Genomic DNA, 19000 nt, shown 5'->3' on the forward strand with positions numbered 1-19000 from the left:
TGGAGGAAAGGAGTTACTTTGTGACCATTGGAAATTTTGAATCTGATCGAAAGGCCATGACATGTGGGGTCCCTCAAGGGTCAGTCCTTGGACCCCTGTTGTTCAGTCTGTATATGTTACCTTTGGGTCAAATGCTTCAGAACGCCGATGTTGACTATCATAGTTATGCAGATGACACACAACTGTATTTATCAATGTCCCCAAATGACAGCAGTTCTATTAAGGTATTGTTTCATTCTCTAGAGAAAATTAACAACTGGATGAACCAAAATTTCCTTCAGCTAAACGAAAACAAAACAGAGCTCATTGTTTTCGGCCATAAAGAGAAGAGGATTGTTGTTAAAAAACAGCTTGAGTCACTGTCTTTAGAAACTAAAGACCAAGTTTGAAATCTTGGGGTACTAATAGACTCAGACCTGACCTTCAGCAATCATATTGAATTCATCACTAAAACAGCCTTTTACCAGCTGAAAAACATATCCAGACTGAAGGACTGCATGCTTCAAGCAGACCAAGAGAAGCTTATCCATGCTTTTATCTCCAGCAGACTAGATTCCTGTAACGGTCTTCTGACTGGACTCTCTCAAAAGAACATGAGACAATTGCAGCTCATTCAGAATGCTGCAGCTCAAGTTGTGACCAAAACAAAGAGATCTTAGCATATTACTCCAGTACTTAAGGATTTACACTGGCTCCCAGTCAGCTGTAGAATCGATTTTAAAGTTCTGCTACTCGTCTATAAATCACTAAATGGTTTGGGTCCTGAATATATCCAAGAAATGCTGATTGAGTACAAACCCAGCAGGGCTCTGAGATCTACAGACTTGGACCAACTAGTGGAACCCAGAGTTCGAAGCAAACATGGTGAAGCTGCATTTAGCTATGATGCTGCACACAGATGCAATAGGCTGCAAGTCAGCCCCGAGTGTAAATGCTTTTAAATCCAGGTTAAAAACTTAGCTTTTTTCTCATACCTTTGATTAGGGACTTTTTTTTCTTGTTTTTTTTTTCCTTTATAATTATTCTTTTTAGTATTTTTTTAAACTTCCTTATGCTAAATGTTTTAAAGTTTGTTGAATAATGTTTTAATATTGTTATTGTATGTTTTTTTTTTTTTTTTTGTTTTTTAGAAAATTTTGTAACCTATTTTTATTTTTCTTCCTCTTAATGTTAACCATTGTTTGTTAATGTTTATATGTTGACTTTCCTTGTGTAAAGCACATTGAGTTGCCTTGTGTATCAAATGTGCTATACAAATAAACTTGCCTTGCCTTGCCTTAATCAAAGGTATGAGAAAAAGTTTTCAACCTGGATTTAAAACCATTTACACGCGGAGCTGACTTCACTTCAGTTGGCAGCTTATTCCATATGTGTGCAGCATAACAGCTAAATGCAGCTTCACCATGTTTGCTTCAAACTTGGGGTTCCACTAGTTGGGCCAAGTCTGTATAGTAGATCTCAGAGCTCTGCTGGGTTTGTATTCAATCAGTATTTCTTGAATATATTGGGGACCCAAACCATTCAGTGATTTATAGACCAGTAGCAGAATTTTAAAATCTATTCTACAGCTAACTGGGAGACAGTAGGTGCGTTTCCATTACCCTTTTTCGCAAAAATAAAAGCGATATTGTACTATTTCGATAAAGTACAATTTCGATTTGTCTGTGTTTCTATTGAAGAGCATTTCTCTTCTGCGGTGCAATTCTCGGGATGTCCCGTCTCGCGATACCTCGTTGTTCTGTAGGGGGTGCTCATGATGTTTACGGTAGACAGACGCCCGGTGTAGTTATATTACTTTAAGGCGGGTTCTGGCATTTGTTGGTGTTGTGTATGGTCATTTCTGCAACGATATGGAACGTGCATTGAACGGCGGCATATTGGCTCTCTAAATCGCTCTGTGCTTAAAAAGACTTGCTATCCCCTCGGGAGGCTGCCCCCGTACTTCCTACTTCCTGTAACCCTAAAATGTTGTTGTCGTTCCTGGAGGCTGGGTAAAAGGCGGGTTACAAATAGTTTAAAGTTTCTGATGTTTTCTGGCGTCTTCCCTGTTGAATGAAACCAGACATGGCAGGACAGGATTTCAAGCTCCTTTCCTTTTAGTCAACTTCTGAACGAGGTTCCCTCGGTTACACCTCTCACTCTTTTGCGCTCATGACGTGCAGTATGCAAAACACTTCAGCATGTAAAATTAAAATACAAAACCGAAATTAATAATTCTCAAAACAAATATTAGTTAATTGCAAGTAAATAAAAAAATAAATTGGCAAACAATGTGTTACATTCCTTTCCTCCGTGACGGGCGAGTGTCACATGACTACTAATGAGCAAAAAACATTACACTTTTGCGAAATACTTCTATTTCAGCACATCTCAAAAACCACCTCATGAGAGCGCAAAAACTTTTTTTTTAGATTTTTGAGAGGTTTTTTTTTTTCTTTTTTTTCTTCACAAATCCAGTGTTCCCATTATCAGCTTGCTTTTGCGAAACAGAGAGTAATGGAAATGCACCTATTGTAAAGCCTTAAGGACTGGAGTAATATGTTCTGATCTCTGAATGAGTTGCAATTATCTGATGTTCTTTTGAGAGAGTCAGACGACCGTTACAGTAATCAATTCTACTGGAGATAAAAGCATGGATAAACTTCTCTTGGTCTAGTTGAAGCATGCAGTCCTTCTGTCTGGATATGTTTTAACGCTGATAAAAGGCTGTCTTTGTGATGAATTTAATATGATTGCTGAAGGTCAAGTCTGAGTCTATTAGTACCCCAAGATTTCGAACTTGTTCTTTAGTTTCAAAAGAGGGACTCAAGCTGTTTTTTAACAGCAATCCTCTTTTCTTTATTGCTGAAAACAATGACCTCTGTTTTGTTTTCGTTTAGTTGAAGGAAATTTTGGTTCATCCAGTTGTTAATTTCCTCTATTGAATGACACAATACCACAACACTTGTGAGTAATGAGCGGTCAAGAAAATGGATGGATGGATGAATGACACAATACGTTAATTGAACTGCTGTCATTTGGGGACATTGATAGTTATGTTGTCATCTGCTTAACTATGATAGTCAACATTGGCGTTCTGAAGCATGTGACCCAAAGGTAACATATACAGACTGAACAACAGGGGTCCAAGGACTGACCCTTGAGGGATCACGGCCATTTGATCAGATTCAAAATTTCCAATGGTCACAAAGTAACTCCTTTCCTCCAAGTAGGACCTGAAATGTTTTAGGACTGTTCCATTTAACCCCACCCAAGTTTCCAGTATCAATCGTGTCAAGTGCTGAGGTCCATCCAATAAGACGAGCACCGATACCTTCCCTGCATCAGTGCTCAATTTTACATCATTTAGTACTTTAATCAGAGCTGTTTCTGTACTGTGATGAGGTCAAAACATGACTGGAATTTATCAAAAAGCTCAAGAAATTGCAGAGTTGATTAAAAAACACCTTTTCAACAATTTTAGTTAAGAAGGGAAGGTTTGCGATTGGTCTATAATTTGCTAGCAAGGAGACATCCAGTGTTCTCTTTTTTTAGAATGGGCTTGACGGCGGCTACTTTCAGAGATTTAGGAAGCTCACCTGATTGAAGTGAGCAGTTAATTACTTGCTGTAAATCAATTTGAGGAGATTTCACAATACTTAAATATAATACAATAGTATAAGGTGCATTGGAGAACATTAAGGGACAAAATAGAATTAACTAAGACATAAAGAGACTTAACGGCAATATCTACTTGTTTCTACAAACTCTGGTTCTGTGTCACTAAATTATGTTGGACTTCTCTGTTTTACTTTTGTGGAAGGTGTAATATTGTATTCTCTACATGTAAAAGGCTGCATGCATATGGTGGTATTGCTGTGTTGTACTGCATATGCATATGTACACTAGATGGCAGAGTTTTTCTGCATGAAGCAGAGGTAGATGGGGGATCCAATAACCCCCCTGAAAAATTCTCTGCATGTCTTTAATCTCGCGGTCTTCATCTTCCCTGCTTTTTACTTCGTGTCCCTTTACATCTCCCCGCCCTGACATCTTTCCATCTGAAGCCTTCACAGCCTTCAAACTGGGAGGAAGGATTGCCAAAACACGAGTCACTCACCAACATCTGATGCTTTGTGGACCTTTATGATTTCAGCCAGATCAAAGTTCCCTGCTATAATAGCCACCTGGAGGGCAATGACAGATATATTATAGAGCGTAGTCAACACAAGAGAACATTCATTGCAGTGCTCAAATGTGATTATTAAGCCGTTGCACACATGAGGCCCAATTGTCAGATGTCTCTAAAAGATAATCCTGAGTGATATCCTGTGATGTAGGCTGTAAATGATTTTCCCCTAACATGCTCAACAACCATCTGACAATCATAAATGTGAAAACAGTTCTATAATTAGGCTAAAAAGTTGGCCACTGAGTCAGAATGAAATTAATTCAATTTCGCCCGGCTTGTGATCAACTTCAGCAAAATTCTGTCTTTGGAAGACGATCATTAGCGATAATCCTGTGGTCTGGGGTATGTTATAAATGATTTTTCCTCGCCAATCTGCTTATAAAAATTCCAGTAGGGCTGGGGAAAAAAAAGTCGACCAAGTCGGTTGGGTCGACCACAAAAATTGGCTGACGCAAAAATGCATACAGTACATCGAAGCTATTTTAATAATTTTAAAAGACATATTTGCGGCACCTGGAAGTTGCCAAGAGGCCCGGAACCAATATTTCACATTTCCGCACAGACACTTGTTGCTGACATACTCCGACCATCATTCACCACTACTACTAAGATGCTTCTTAGGGTTTGTTTGTGGTCTATTTAGACCAGGGTGACACCACGGGATTCAGGAGCATAAGTAAGTTATTTGAAAAACCTTTGTGTGCGCGTGTGCGGTACCGTTAGTGTGCTGCATCAATGGCCATTGTTGGCTTAGACAACTCAATATGTTTGAACGATACAAGCGAATACATTAGGCTTAGTAAACATATGATGAAGATGAAGCGCAATTTAAGTGCAATAATATTGTGATGAAATTGAATTTTTCATTATGTTGGACATTATGTTGGAGTGATTTTCACAAAAAGCACAATAATAAGTGACTTGAGTTTTTTCAGGGCTAATGCTAATCACAATTGTTAATCGTTTAGTGCAGGCGAATTTTGTTGGTGTTTGTGTACATGTGTGCAGAAGATAAGGAACAATGAGTATTTATATCCACTAAATTCAACTCAGGTTCAACCTTAGTGGACTTAAAAAAAACAAAAGTCTTTTCGTCGATTAATTGATGGAATAATTGATAGGTAAGATAAGTCGTTAGTGACAGCACTAAATTCTTAAACTTAACAAAATTGTTCAATATTTACAATTAGGTTACGATAAAAAAATAAATTAAAATTAAATTTAAAAAAACACACAAAGCTTGGCTGAGCCAATGACATAGAATGTGCATGTTCTCTTCCTTGTGATCCAAATGAGCAAAAGTCTGATTATAAGATGCCTGAAAGATGAACCTGAGCGATTATTGTGATTTGGCCCGATTGCTGGTATGTGAAGTAAACACATTGTCAACGTTGAACTGGTTTAACATTAACAATTGACGGATGCTTTCTGAGCTGATCAGGAAAGGTGAAAAAAAATCTTTCCCTTCACCAATTGGGCCTTTGCTACTTTGACTGGAATCATCACACCGATGTCACCATGCTTAAGATTGTAAAAAAAAACTCATTTAAGCAGAAGTGTCATACCTGAAAGGCAGTCTGGCTGTTGTAGTTCTTGATCTCTTTGTTGGCCCCCCGAAACAGGAGCACCCGAGCACAGCTGTCCTGAATGACAATACAGACATTTATGTGATATGAGCAGGCACAATCATGCACGCAGGTGAACGAGTGCCATTTCCCCCAACTTTTAATTGGTCTACCTATTAGACAGGTGTGGTGGAGGTCACGTGGCTGTCTGTATGTGCAGACTTTTAAATGTCACCTTTTACAAATAGCACTAAAGTCTGCCTGGAGAGGGAGAGAAACACTCGAGAGGGGATCAATACACAAGCTCTCGCAGAAACCGAAAGCGAGCGTAAAAAAAGAGAGAGCGCTTGAAGGGATGTGCGGGGCGACATCATCATCCAGGTTGTACTTGGCATTTAGTGGAAAAACGACTTTTTATTTGTTTGTTAACACAATATACTTTTTCAAAAAAGACACGACCAATTGCTTTCATTTCTAATACATAAAATACAGACCTCCACCAAGGCCAAACTGTTGATTTGTTTGCCCATCTTTTATTCGTTAGCAGGCTATTTCCTGGCTCATGGAGAATGACAAATAGACGAGAGGTATCATTATGATTCTTGGGGAAGATGACCACATTAAAATATGAATATTTCATGTATCATTCACATATCTAGGCCCATTCCATGATCTTCACCTCCTCCTTCCTGCTCCTGCGTTTTGTGGAAATTGTAGGCCTACATCATGCTGTATGTGTCTTTATTAGTTCCTGTTTTTAAAGTATTGTTACCAAGCCACGTGTGCTGAAGCCCAAGCTGTTTTTTTCCCCAACTCTCTGCCATGTACTTAGTGTAACTGTACACAGAGCCCTAAGGCAAGGTAAAATCCACTAGTAGATTGATGGACACATCTACAGGCCCACATGTGCGGGGGCTGGCTGTTCAGCTTCAGGGTTGTGGTGGGGGTTGGGGGGGTCGATAAGTAATTTAACGCTGAGCACAGAATGAACAAGGACAAGCTTTGGTCCAGAGCATCCAAACTCACCAAGTCACTTGTTCTCTTAATTTAAAATGCATGCATAAATTCATTAATGACCGAATTAATTCAGAAATCAAATGAAATATAAAATGGTTCCATCCATCCATCCATTTTCTTGACCGCTTATTCCTCACAAGGGTCGCAGGGGTTGCTGGCGCCTATCTCAGCTGGCTCTGGGCAGTAGGCGGGGGACACCCTGGACTGGTTGCTAGCCAATCGCAGATATAAAATGGTTAAATGTTAAATAGGTAGATACGTCCATCGCCACCATATTTTGATGGATTAAAAAAGTAATAAATGACATGAATAATATAATAGAAAAATCTATATAGATACAAGTAATAAATGCAATAAAGAAAAAATATACAAATTAAAAAAAAATATTCCCCTTGACCCTTGTGAGGAATAAGCGGTCGCAAAAATGGATGGATGGATGGATGGATGGATGGATGGATGGATGGATGGATGGATGGATGGATGGATGGATGGATGGATGGATGGATGGATGGATGGAAAACAAATCCATTAAATACTTATAAAAATTCAAACACTGGTGTGGGCCGGGGCTGGGGCGGGGGTGTTCCGGGCGTCTGGGTCGGCTCGCCGACCGGTGTCCGCTCGGGTGGCTTGGGGGTGGCCTTGGTGCTGCCGCGGCCTGGGGATTTCGGGGGGGGCGGTGCTCGCTTTGCTGGACCGCGGTTGACGGCTTCTTTCTTTGGTGGTGGTCTTTATGCATGCCAGATCCGTCGCACCAGCATCTACTGAAACTCAACAGAAGTAGCCTCTCCCTCCCACAGCCCCTTGAATCAGTGGGTGCTGGTGCCTGTGGATCTCACTTTGCTTTATCTATCCTTCCCTCCTTCCTCTCTTTAGTTTTTCCTCTGGTCACTTGAGATCTCAATTTATTGGAAGTTTGAGGTTTCTGGGGTTGGCATAAGACTCTGGTTTTGTAACCACGTAGGAGGGGTCTTGTTGGTGCTGGACTTCACTTTGATGGATTGGATGTACTGGCTTCTATGGATCTCACTCTGCCTTATCGATCCTTCCCTCCTTCCTCTCTTTAGTTTTTCCTCTGGTCTCTTGAGATCTCGCTAATTTGCTGGAATTTAGAGGCTTCCGGGGTTGGCGTAAGACTTTGATTTTGTAACCATGGGGAAGGCAGGAAGTGTTTGGTGGTGCTGGATTTCACTTTGATTTATCTTTCTTTTCTCTTTATTTTTTCTGACCTTTTCTCTGGTCTCCTGACCATTTGAACCTCACGACTCTGGCAAGATTCTGAAGTACCTGGTTAAGGCGAAGGGTAATGGGATATTTATAAGGTTTTAGGTGAATTAATGAGTATAAATTTATACGTATTTGCACGCACACGCACGCAAACGCACGCAAACGCACGCACACATACACACACACAAAAAAAAAAAAGAAAGAAAAAAAGAGCAATGATGATAAGATGTTGAATCGGTAAGACTACCGAATGAACAATTCTGAGCTCTTTTTTTAAAGAAGAAAAAAAAAATAATAATAAAAAAAAATAAAAAAATAAAAAATAAAAATTCAAACACTGAAAGAAAGATAAACAAAAAAAAGGGTGAACATAATACAAGTACATAACATTAAAAATAACAAATATTACCAAAGTAAGTAAAACATGAACACAAAAACAACAAGATATACAGCAATAAAACTAAACGATTTATACAAAAACATAATTATATAAATTAAATAAAAATAATAACAAAATAAATAAATAAATAAATAAATAAATAGATAAATACATTTAAAATAAACAAAATAGAAACAGAATAAAATAAACCCAAGTAAATGGGCTCCATAATAGGTTGTTCTTCTGAAGTGATACAACAAAAAAACATTTATATTTAACAATAAATTAAATAAAAATATACATAAAAGTAAACACAAATAAAGACAATTAAAACAAATAAAACTGGAAAATATGAAGTAAAATTAAACCAAGTAAGATGCACATATATTGTTCTTCTCCAAGCCCTACATTAAATTAAAAAAAATAATAATTAAATAAAAACTTCTGAAATAATGGTTTCTAGTGCTAATCCGCCATACTCCACAAGGTTTTCTCAAAACCAGTTTTAAAAACCCAATGTAGCGCATAACAAAACATAAATATTAGCTGACCACAGTTAAAGAAGGAGACATGTAAATATTATTGGACATCAACCAGTTTTACGAGCCTTCGTAAAAGTTAAAAGAAAAGTGCCTGTAGCGCACTAAGAGCTACTCTGAAGCTAACTGAGCCATGACCTTGTAAGATTTATCCAAAAACATCCTCCAGCATGAGTGTGCTTTGTGTGTGTGAGTACATTTCAGTCTTCCACATTGATTACAAAAACAGGGTTCAGCAAAAGGTGAAGAAGAACTAAGGAAGATACAGTAACTCTGAAAAGTACTGCATAAGGAAGAGTCCACATAATACAAAAAACACATCACATTTAACGTTTTGGTTTTCATTTGGCTACCGTTTTTTAGAGCGTCATAAGTGGGGAATATGAAGAAAGATAACAAATATATAAATTAAAGATGTGCATCCATATTGTGGTATGCTAATTGGACCCCATGCTGTCAACTAAAAGAAGCCCTTTTCCTCTTGTTTACACACAACTGAGTCTATGTTGAGACTGAGAGAAGCCAATTAGCGCCTGCACCATCAGTCTTCCCACTGCAGATCACTTGAAACACCATCCCATGACGTCTTCAGCATGGCTGTACACTACAGGCACTTATTGATTGTGTTCAGTCATGTTTAAAGAAGACAGATGCTTCTTGTCACATCCGTCTTTGGATGCAGTATTGGCTGTTTGAAGAGCTACTTCCTTATGTGACTTTTCCTGACCATTTTTAGTCATTTTGTTTTATAGTATTTCTGTTGTGCGAGGTGGCAGTTGTCAAGAACGACTAGTAAAAAGAGCGATCATATTAATTAAATGTGGAATCGATTCATTCACTAGTCTGAGTCGACTTTACTACACTGCATCGAACTTTAAAGTCCCTGTAATGTGAAAATACAGTGTTTTATAAGTTTTGAGTTTTTGAAAATTCATTCGACATTAAACCCTTAAAATACATACTGAAGGTGTAGTGTGCGTATGTTTCTGTGTGTAACTTTTGTGTTTCTGTGGCACTCAGAGACACCCTTAACAGACACTCTCTCTCTCTCCAATTGACAACTTAAACATCCATCGGGTTTACGTGAGCAGACGGTAACAACTTGTGATCGTCACTAATCAAAAAGTAGTCGTCCTGTTGCTCCAGATGTAGAACATCTCTCATCTTTCACGGTTTGGGATCCTCCTGTGTGTCGCATCTCTGGATGTATTGATCTCGGATTGCGGCTTAGATTGTGCCTGCCCATTTGGCTGCATGATTGCAGACGACCGTGGAGATAAGCGGGTCTCGAGCTTTCCGGGATGCCCCCCCACCACCCTCCACTGCTAAAGCCTGCCTGTCTTACAGATCAATCCTCTCATCTCCGTGTTGCGCCTCCACGGGGAGAACAGTGACTTCTCTCTAATGGAGGACACACAAAGTTCCCAAGCTTCTTTTTATTCAAGTTAAGAAGATGTAGGCCTGAATACAAATGGAACTACATCAATAATATCTTTATAGAATGAAAGGATGAATAGAAGAAGGCCATTTTTAGAAAAATGTACACAGGTCAATTTGACCCGCAACACAACGGAAGGGGGTGGTCGATGTATCATAGCCACATTGCTACACAGCGTTCACTCACATGTCAGTGAGCAGGCGTCAATGAATATTGTCGATTCACTGGTCCATGAGTGACCCATTACATAAAGGTGCATTACCATCCTGGGCATGCATTATTCCATTTTTCTTTTATGTCTTTGAATGGGAAAAAAATAATGAGGGAAAGGCATTGTCACATGCTAGCATCTCACTCATTTGTTAACTCTTTGACTGCCAGCCATTTTCGGAAAAGGTAACCCCATACTGCCAGCTGATTTACAGAATTTTACCGATCTTTCAAGCTCCACAGAAAATGTTGTGTTAGGACTATGGAAACGCGGATACTACCAAATGAAAGATTGAAGTCTCATCTTTCATCTAAAAAAAAAGTTTGTTTCTACCTTATTCAGATCTTCAGTAATCAACAATAGAAAACAGCTTCGTTTCACCCAAATCCTCTATTTTCTTCCAAAATACGGAGAAATCAAGCTTTTTGTGAAACGATGTTATTTCATGCACTCTAGTGAATTTGGCACTTTTTTTTTTGCATGAGGGATTCTACAAACACCTAAACTTCTATAAAACACTACCCCAACAATAAAAAAAAGTGTTTTTTGATTGCAAAATAACAGTTTATTTACATGCAACAGTAGCAATCCGAACAAACAATTTGGAAAACTCTTTGCAAACTATTTACACGTGCGCAACAGTTTTTGTCAGTCTGCTTCTGCATGGACTGATTTGCGTAGAGGTTGGTATGATGAACGATGTGCTGGAGAAGTTCATCCGTGATGACGAGCTCCAGGATGTCAGCTGGCAGGTGGGAATTCAGCTCTGCTGCAGCATCCCTTGGTCCTGGTTTTGCAGCTAAGGGGAAGATGGTTGGCTGCCAGCCGAATTCATCAACTTCAAGCCAGCCAGAATCTTTGGGATCTGTAAATATACATTTCAATATCATATTATTTTAGAGCACTGTGATGCAATGTGTGTGTGTGTGCGTGTGTGTGTGTGCATGTTTACCTTTTTTTCTTGGATGTATTGGTTGATGCACATTCTGTAAATTATAGAAGATGTTTACCATCAAATATTTTATTAGTGCTGTGGAGAATCTTTTTTTTTTTCTTTTTACTTTTGTTCTGCTCACTGTGAGAAGGGTCACTTTGAGTAGGAGCTGAAAGAAACATATACAATTACAATACTATCGAAAGACTTAACATTTATTGTTGCGGTGTATTGAAAACGTTTTTTTGTTTTTTTTTTACCTTTCTTTGTCGTAGAACCAGCGGTCGGACGTTGCTGTGAGCACGATCTATAAAATATACATTCACGTTTGTATAGGTAATAGATGTTCTAGTGTATATCAGCACATTTACACACGCTGCTAGCAGATCGCCCGAAAAGTTAGTAAAGTAATCTTACTAGCAATCTCTTAGCATGTTAGCGCTTACCTTCACGTTCTTTGGAGGACGAAAGACTGTCCAAGACTGTCTTGCATCGGACCCATAGTAGTCGTCATCGTCCAATGAAACGTCATCTGTGCAGACGTGCTCGGTTGTGCACCACTTTTCTCCGGTGTTAGCATCGCTAGCCGGTGGGGCCTTAGGACGTTATTAGCATCGCTAGCCGGTGGGGCCTTAGGACGTGGTCGAAACGGCCGCGTCACCGCTTCAACTATGACTTAACTCCGTCATCACTGTGCTCTTGAGCACTGGTCGATGCTTTTGAGCTTTGAAAATAAGGATCAAGCGTGAGCTATATTGCCATCTGTAGCCTTTTTGACTCCCTTAGCCAAGTTAGCCATTCTCTCCCCCTCAACACTCTAGCTCCGCCTCTCTTCTTCTACTGTTGTCTCCTACCCGATCTTGTCCAAAAGACTCATCACAGCCATCTAGTGGCCAGGAATACTCATTATAGTAACCCGATCGGCTTTATACTTGGAGCACAGCTGCCCAAGGCTTTCCTCCACCCGTTTCCATAAAAAAACATAGTAGACGTCAATTAACGTCTATGGCGGCCAATCCTAGGATTATACTGAACGTTTTTAAACGTTTATGGCGGTCAAAGAGTTAATGGTGACTGTATCATGACACGACAGCATAGTTTCCACTAAGCTTAACTTCATAGAGCACTTTATGGTATAACGCTGTACTGTGACAGACAGGGAAAGGTGGTACCTGGTTGTAGAGTGCGCACACATGTAAGGCCGTGTTCCCGGAAGCGTTTTGGGCGCTCATGTCCGCTCCGTAAAACAGAAGATGTTCAAGGTGCTGCACGTGGCCATAGCGACATGACTGCAAGTACAAGAATCAATCCAAATCAGCTTTACAAAGTGGCCAGACAAAATAGCCAAACTGGGCCTGATTGACCAAGATCCTAAATAATTTTTATGTTCATTGATGCTTACAGATATCAGCACAATTGGCAACAGGTGTAAAAGTGATGGAGACCACCGTATTTTGTGGTTTAGATAACTTGGGAGAGCACTCCAAGTGAAAATTAAGTTTGAAGTGATGCAATTGGAAGTGTCAGTGGAAGAGACAAACAAACATATTACTGAGTTACGGAACAAAAATCCATAGTTTCAAAAAAAAAAATGGGGAAACCAGTAACCTTGTAAAAGCCATGTTTTATTTGATTTATTCTTCCCGACTGTGTGGGAATTGAATGCATCTACCCATCTCATGTAATACTGCGTTTAAAACTTGAGAGCTCAAACCTGAAATACTGACCTGGGAGAGGCCAGCACTAATTGTCATATTAAAATGCATACTGAAATGACCCAGACAGAAGAAAATACCGAGTTGAGAGAGAAGTTTTGTCGTAGGTGATACAGCATGACTCCTTCTTGTGATTGTCTCCAACTTTTTCCTTAGCTCACCCAGAAGCTCCAAAATCACATTTAGAATAGACGATAAGTCACAATAATTTCAACTGGAACGTCTGTCACCTGGTGTATCTCCTGCCAGCCGTTCTCGTCCATGCAGCCGACCTGCGCGTGGTCGTGCAGCAGCAGCTCACAGCAGTAAGGGTCTCCCCCCACCATAGAGCTGTGGTAGAGGGGAGTTAGCCCCCGACTGTCCTTGTAGTCTGGAGATGCGCCCAAGTCTAACAGCGTCTGAAGGGTAAGGAGAAAAAAAAAAAAAGGATTTCTTGTAGAAGCTTAAAGCAACAATATATTTCGTTATGTTAACGCTTTAAATGGAGTGTGGCTGGACACAGTCTTGAAATAAGAATAAAACTGTATCATGACTGACAACTGTACAGCACATGGCACTACAGTATTGATATTTAATACAGCTGTGAGACTGTATTACATCAGATAATAGTACGATAAATCACAATATCTGTTTTTTGTGCTGGTGTGTCGATAATGTCAAATGATAGACAGATATGACACATTGCAATATCGATATTTTGTTGCTATGTGAATAACACGTCCATATTTTTATGTAAAAATGTAATTAAAAAAAAATACAAATAAATGGACATAGGCCTAAGTGTTTTTCCATATAGCAGCAACGATTTGGTTGTGTATCAAAACTGTACTGTATGCCGATACATTGCAATACTGTATTAATGCTGTATTTTTATGTTGGTGTATTGATACACGAGTTTTGGTTTCTTGTACAAAATCTTTCACCCTCTTAAGGTATAATAACAGCATTGATTTCACACTGTGAACATCGACCAAAACATTTTAATGATTTAATTCAAGTGTAAGCATGGGGGTATTTTGAAGAGCTACAATTTGGTTTTGTCTTCTGATTTCTATTCATATTTCTTTCATGCCATTGTTAAATTGCTTTTAAAGGCTGTCATCCAGGAAAACAACACATTAGAAACACCAGGAACAAAATCTTGTCCATATAGTATGTGCAAATTAACAAAAGGGACTAAATAACCTATTTAAAAAGTTTTGGAAATCAATGACATGAGTCATGCAAGTGATCTGAGTCAGCATACACCATACGTGAGCCCTTCGCAAATGTCACATCATTCAGAGATGACGCGCTAAGCTTCATATGGAGCAAAATTGCTCAAGCACACTCCAGCGGAGGAGACTGCCCGCTCACAAAAGCCTGTTCTGCCAAATTGGCCCGGCGAGCCTATTGTAGTGGAGAAGTGAATGAAAGAGATGAGTCACCCTTTCTGCTGGCCATTACACTGAGAGTTCATGGTGAGGGATACGTTAAAGACCCACTCACTATAGCAAGACCATATAAAATATATATATATATTTTTAAATGGATAGTTGTACCCATTCCACACATTAAAAATGATTTAAACACACTTCAACTGATTAAAACCGTCATTCAATTTTTTGTTGTTGCTTTGACTTCAAAGCCTTACATGCAATACAGGCGCTGTAATCAGTAGTACTTTGGCAAATAGTGAACAGTTGTTCAAAAAAGAGGCCATTTACTGCCGCTCCTAGCTGAAGTTTACTGCCAAGCTCATTATGAATCAAAGGTATAAATATGTTCAGATATATACATATATATATATATATATATTAAGGGTGTCACGATTTCGATTTTTTATCGAAATCGATCGAAATTACGTCACGATTTCGAGCATCGAAATAGAAGAGAGGACACACGATTCGATGCCCCCCCCCCCCCGCGCCCGCCGCCACCGCCGCCACCGCCACCTCCCAGGAAAGCAAATGAGACGCAGCCATTCAGCTACTAGCTAACGGCACTTGTTAGCTGACTTCTCCTGCAGTCATGATGGCAAGCGCGGACAGACACAGCAATGGTGCTTCAAGCCGCTCCCGCTTCTCTCGTCACCAGTTTGGAAACATTTTGCGTTCCCGGTGAGTTATGTCGACAACGTTCACGTTGTCGATAAAAAGACCACAGTTGCAAGATATGCTATGTGCGCGTACTGTACTCGGCCACGGTGTTACGCCCGGCTCGTCAAGGGGAAGGGAAGTAACACAATAACAGAAAATATAGAGTAGATAAACACGGGTCGACTTTAACATCTGAGTAGTTTTAATTGAAATTTCAGGCAGGGGTTTGACAAGGGAGTGAAAGTGGAAGGTGAACAAATAATAACCGCATTTGACAGAACTGACAGAACGGAGGAGAAACAACAATAACCGTCGCGCTGGCACAGTCGTCCAATCGGAGTGTCGCGCTGGCACAGTCGTCCAATCGGAGTGTCGCGCTGGCACAGTCGTCCAATCGGAGTGTCGCGCTGGCACAGTCCTCCAATCAGAGTGTCGCGCTGGCGCATTCAAACTGAAGTACCATTATACGGGCACCAGCCGACACAAACACACACATACATACTAGGGGAGCGGAGCCGGCGGCGGGCCCGAGCCGCCAGCCGTCACAACGGGAAACACGACAAACATGACGGGACATTTACGCAGGCATCACAAAGATTTAGATTTATCAAATTCAACTAGAAGTGGGAAAACAACGGTCCAACCAACTATTTCATCCTCATTTACAGTGAAACTTCCACACACTTCAGCTCGCGCGAAACGCCAGATCCATAGGTCTATTTATAGCAGCAGACCTGCAGCCTTGGAAAACGCTGGATTCAAACATTTAATTAGTGTACTTGAACCACGCTACAGTATGCCCAGCAACTGTAAATGTTGGGATATAGTTTGTTCAGGCTGTATTTGTTCCATGACTTTGGATACAATATATTTTTTGTTGTTGTTGCACATTGCACATTATTTTAAGAGGAACGCACAGCACACTGTTGTAACCAAAAACAGTCAATAGATGGCAGGCACCCACTGTGACTTTTTGTTTTTGTTTTTTTATTTTTTATTTTACACTTCAGTAAGAACAAGACGGTTAACTTTATATTGTAAATAAATTCTTTGAATTTGATCATTCCTGCCTAATGTCAATTATCATATATTACATAAATTTACACAAAAATAATATGGAAATTGCATCACCTATATGTAGCCGATCTTTTGAAATAAGATTTACTGTACAATGAATAGAACCAATGATCATAGACTAGCCTTAGCCTACAGAAGCATATGCCTCTGTGTTATAAAGTGGGGGAGCGGAAAAAAAAAAAAAAAAAAAAAAAAAAAAATCGAAAAAAAAAATCGAATCGTGACCCCAAAATCGAAATTTAAATCGAATCGTGGAGTTGGCGAATCGTGACACCCCTAATATATATATATATATATATATATATATATATATATATATATGAATATGTTGTGTATATAAAACAACCAAACGTTGCCTTAAGAACAAACCACTAGCTTAATGCTAACATAATTGACATTCCAAGTTTAGCATAGATATTTGCAGTTTGAGAATCTCTTAACTCATTCACTGCCAGCCATTTGAGAAAATTTCAAAATTATTAATACCCATGTGATATTACGTTCGATAATTATATAGAAACCGAATCTACCAAATAACAGAATAGACTCCCTACTTTTTGTCCCGTCCCGTTCTTTTATAATTGACAGTAGAAAAATGTAGGTTTGCCAAAATACAGCAATTTCTCCCATGGACTCTGAAACTGTGTTTATTTCATATAAAATGGGGCAATGATGTCATCTACCGGTGGTTGGGCATCAGTAAAGTTGTTTCCAAGTTTGATATTTACTGTGGAGCATAGTCAGATTAGCCCCCATTTATCTGCGCTCTAAAAAATACAATTGACAAGTATACTTGTCAAAGGCAGTGAATTAAACAATGGATATATGAAAAAGAATGGTGGAGCAACACACTTTCAACTCATGTGCTCATTTAGCTTATGTTTTACTTTTCGCCTGGCATTCAATAATTATTTTTTTTTTAATAATTGCTATAAACTGTATAGCAGGTATTTTTTTGAGACAGTGAGTTAAACACGATCCTCGAAAAAATGGGCAAAGAAACACTGTGTTGTACGTGCAACACTCACAATGAGCGCCGTGTGGTTCTTGCTGCGAACCGCCTTGTGCAGGGAGGTGATGCCGTCTTTTGTTCTGAAGTCCAGATGTGCGCCACCGCTCTTCAGCACCTTGATGAGTTCCGCACATCCCTCCAGCTGTACCGCCAGCGTCAGAGGGCATTCTACACCATGCAGGCACAAGGACACACACAAAAGTAACAACAGCATTTTGTCACTTTATACCTCAGAGGACAACTGGTAAAAATAAATAAATAAATAAATAAGACCTATTTTTGGCTTAGAAAATACTTTATGGCACTTACAGTAAAGGCCGGTAGTTGTCAAAACTTTTTACACCAAAGTTCAGTGGTGCCTTAAGACAAAAGTTGTTCCGTGACCATGTTAGTAAGTTAAAACACACCTATATCATCTAACCCCAATAAAATGTATTGAAATGCCATTAATTTGTTCCATTTCCCATTATGTGCTAGCATTGAGCTAGCGTACTTTAAGGAAAATGTAGGTGGATATTTTAAATTTAGAAAAAAAAGTGTCATTTTTTGTTTTAATATTTGGTTTGATAGTGAACTTCAACTGGGAGTGGCAGAATTGTTCACTATCTGCCAACCTGCAGCTTGCTGTGGAGTCAGTTGAGTATTTAAACACAGTATCGTAGTACCCCTCGATATTCACCAAAAACGAGACAAAGGTTTTATTTCTGAAAGTATATTAAGTAATGTAAGCCACTATAAAATTAAGCACAGTTAGAGCATTAACAATGAGTTTTAATTATAGGACAGTAAATATATTAAATGATTCCATAAAAAATGTATTGTACTGTTGCACATAAACATTAAATAAAAACTGGACCGAGGTAAACGTTTTAAAACAAACAGTTCTTGGTAGACTAAATGCAAACGTATTGACTTAAAAGTTAAATATAAGTGAACTGTACTATGGTCGTCATAGAAACAAAATGTGCAAAAGTGCCATGTGAGGCAGCTTAACAGCTGCAAGATTAACTACTTCCTGTAGGCATCCACACAAAGTATTCTCCCGTTTCTGCTTGGAGACCTAGAGGTCAGCAAGCATGCAAATTTCTGTCAGGTATGGATAAACATTCAGAATAAACATGAGGAGATTAGCAAAGAGAGCAAGCCGGCTTTACTCAAGGTGTCGTTTGCGAAATTGAATGATTGACATCTCTGACCACACAGATTACACTTCAGGTTTATAAAGATGTGCTTGCAAACTTTCATACTGTGAACAAAAATGCATGATAAGGCATATACTAGTAGTTGTTAATTTATATTAAACTCGACTGGGGTTTTGTTTGTAGACTGTCCAATAACAATAAATGTGATATTGAGATTTCTTTTCAAAGTGCAGTGTTCCCTCGTTTATCGTGGGTTCATCTTTCGCAGCCTTGCTGTTTCGCGGATTTTTTTTTACAGTGTGCATTCATAATAAACTTAAAAATCATACCAAAATGAAAAGAACCTATAATAAATGAAAGAAATATACACTGTGCTGTATATTGTAATAAATAAAAAATGCATACATATTTTAAATATTTGCATATTTTCTGCATAATGTAATAAAAAAACAACAACATACTTCTAATGGAAAAAAATGAATGTAAATGAAAAAA

General features: G+C 39.0%; 1 protein-coding gene and 1 long non-coding RNA gene across 18 annotated transcripts in view; both read right to left on the reverse strand.

The window, feature by feature from the left end:
- Nucleotides 1-19000, reverse strand: part of shank3a (SH3 and multiple ankyrin repeat domains 3a) — a 272857-nt gene that overhangs the window by 112983 nt on the left and 140874 nt on the right. For all 17 annotated transcript variants that reach the window (XR_013282775.1, XM_077515775.1, XM_077515776.1 and 14 more), the window contains 5 exons: nucleotides 17380-17531; nucleotides 13427-13594; nucleotides 12654-12770; nucleotides 5737-5814; nucleotides 4100-4166 (listed from right to left, as the gene is read on the reverse strand). Coding sequence is in view for 16 of the 17 variants with exons in the window: in XM_077515775.1 (XP_077371901.1) it covers nucleotides 4100-4166; nucleotides 5737-5814; nucleotides 12654-12770; nucleotides 13427-13594; nucleotides 17380-17531 (582 nt within the window). In the remaining variant the exon portion in view is untranslated. The remainder of the gene's footprint in view (nucleotides 1-4099; nucleotides 4167-5736; nucleotides 5815-12653; nucleotides 12771-13426; nucleotides 13595-17379; nucleotides 17532-19000) is intronic.
- LOC144016694 (uncharacterized) lies at nucleotides 11151-12539 on the reverse strand. The gene is made up of 5 exons (XR_013282978.1): nucleotides 11928-12539; nucleotides 11742-11788; nucleotides 11609-11650; nucleotides 11500-11533; nucleotides 11151-11412 (listed from the first exon to the last, which is right to left on the reverse strand). It is a non-coding gene; the product is annotated as an uncharacterized LOC144016694 (long non-coding RNA).

Source organism: Festucalex cinctus, chromosome 3 (assembly GCF_051991245.1).
Source record: "Festucalex cinctus isolate MCC-2025b chromosome 3, RoL_Fcin_1.0, whole genome shotgun sequence".
NCBI classification, from domain to species: Eukaryota; Metazoa; Chordata; class Actinopteri; order Syngnathiformes; family Syngnathidae; genus Festucalex; species Festucalex cinctus.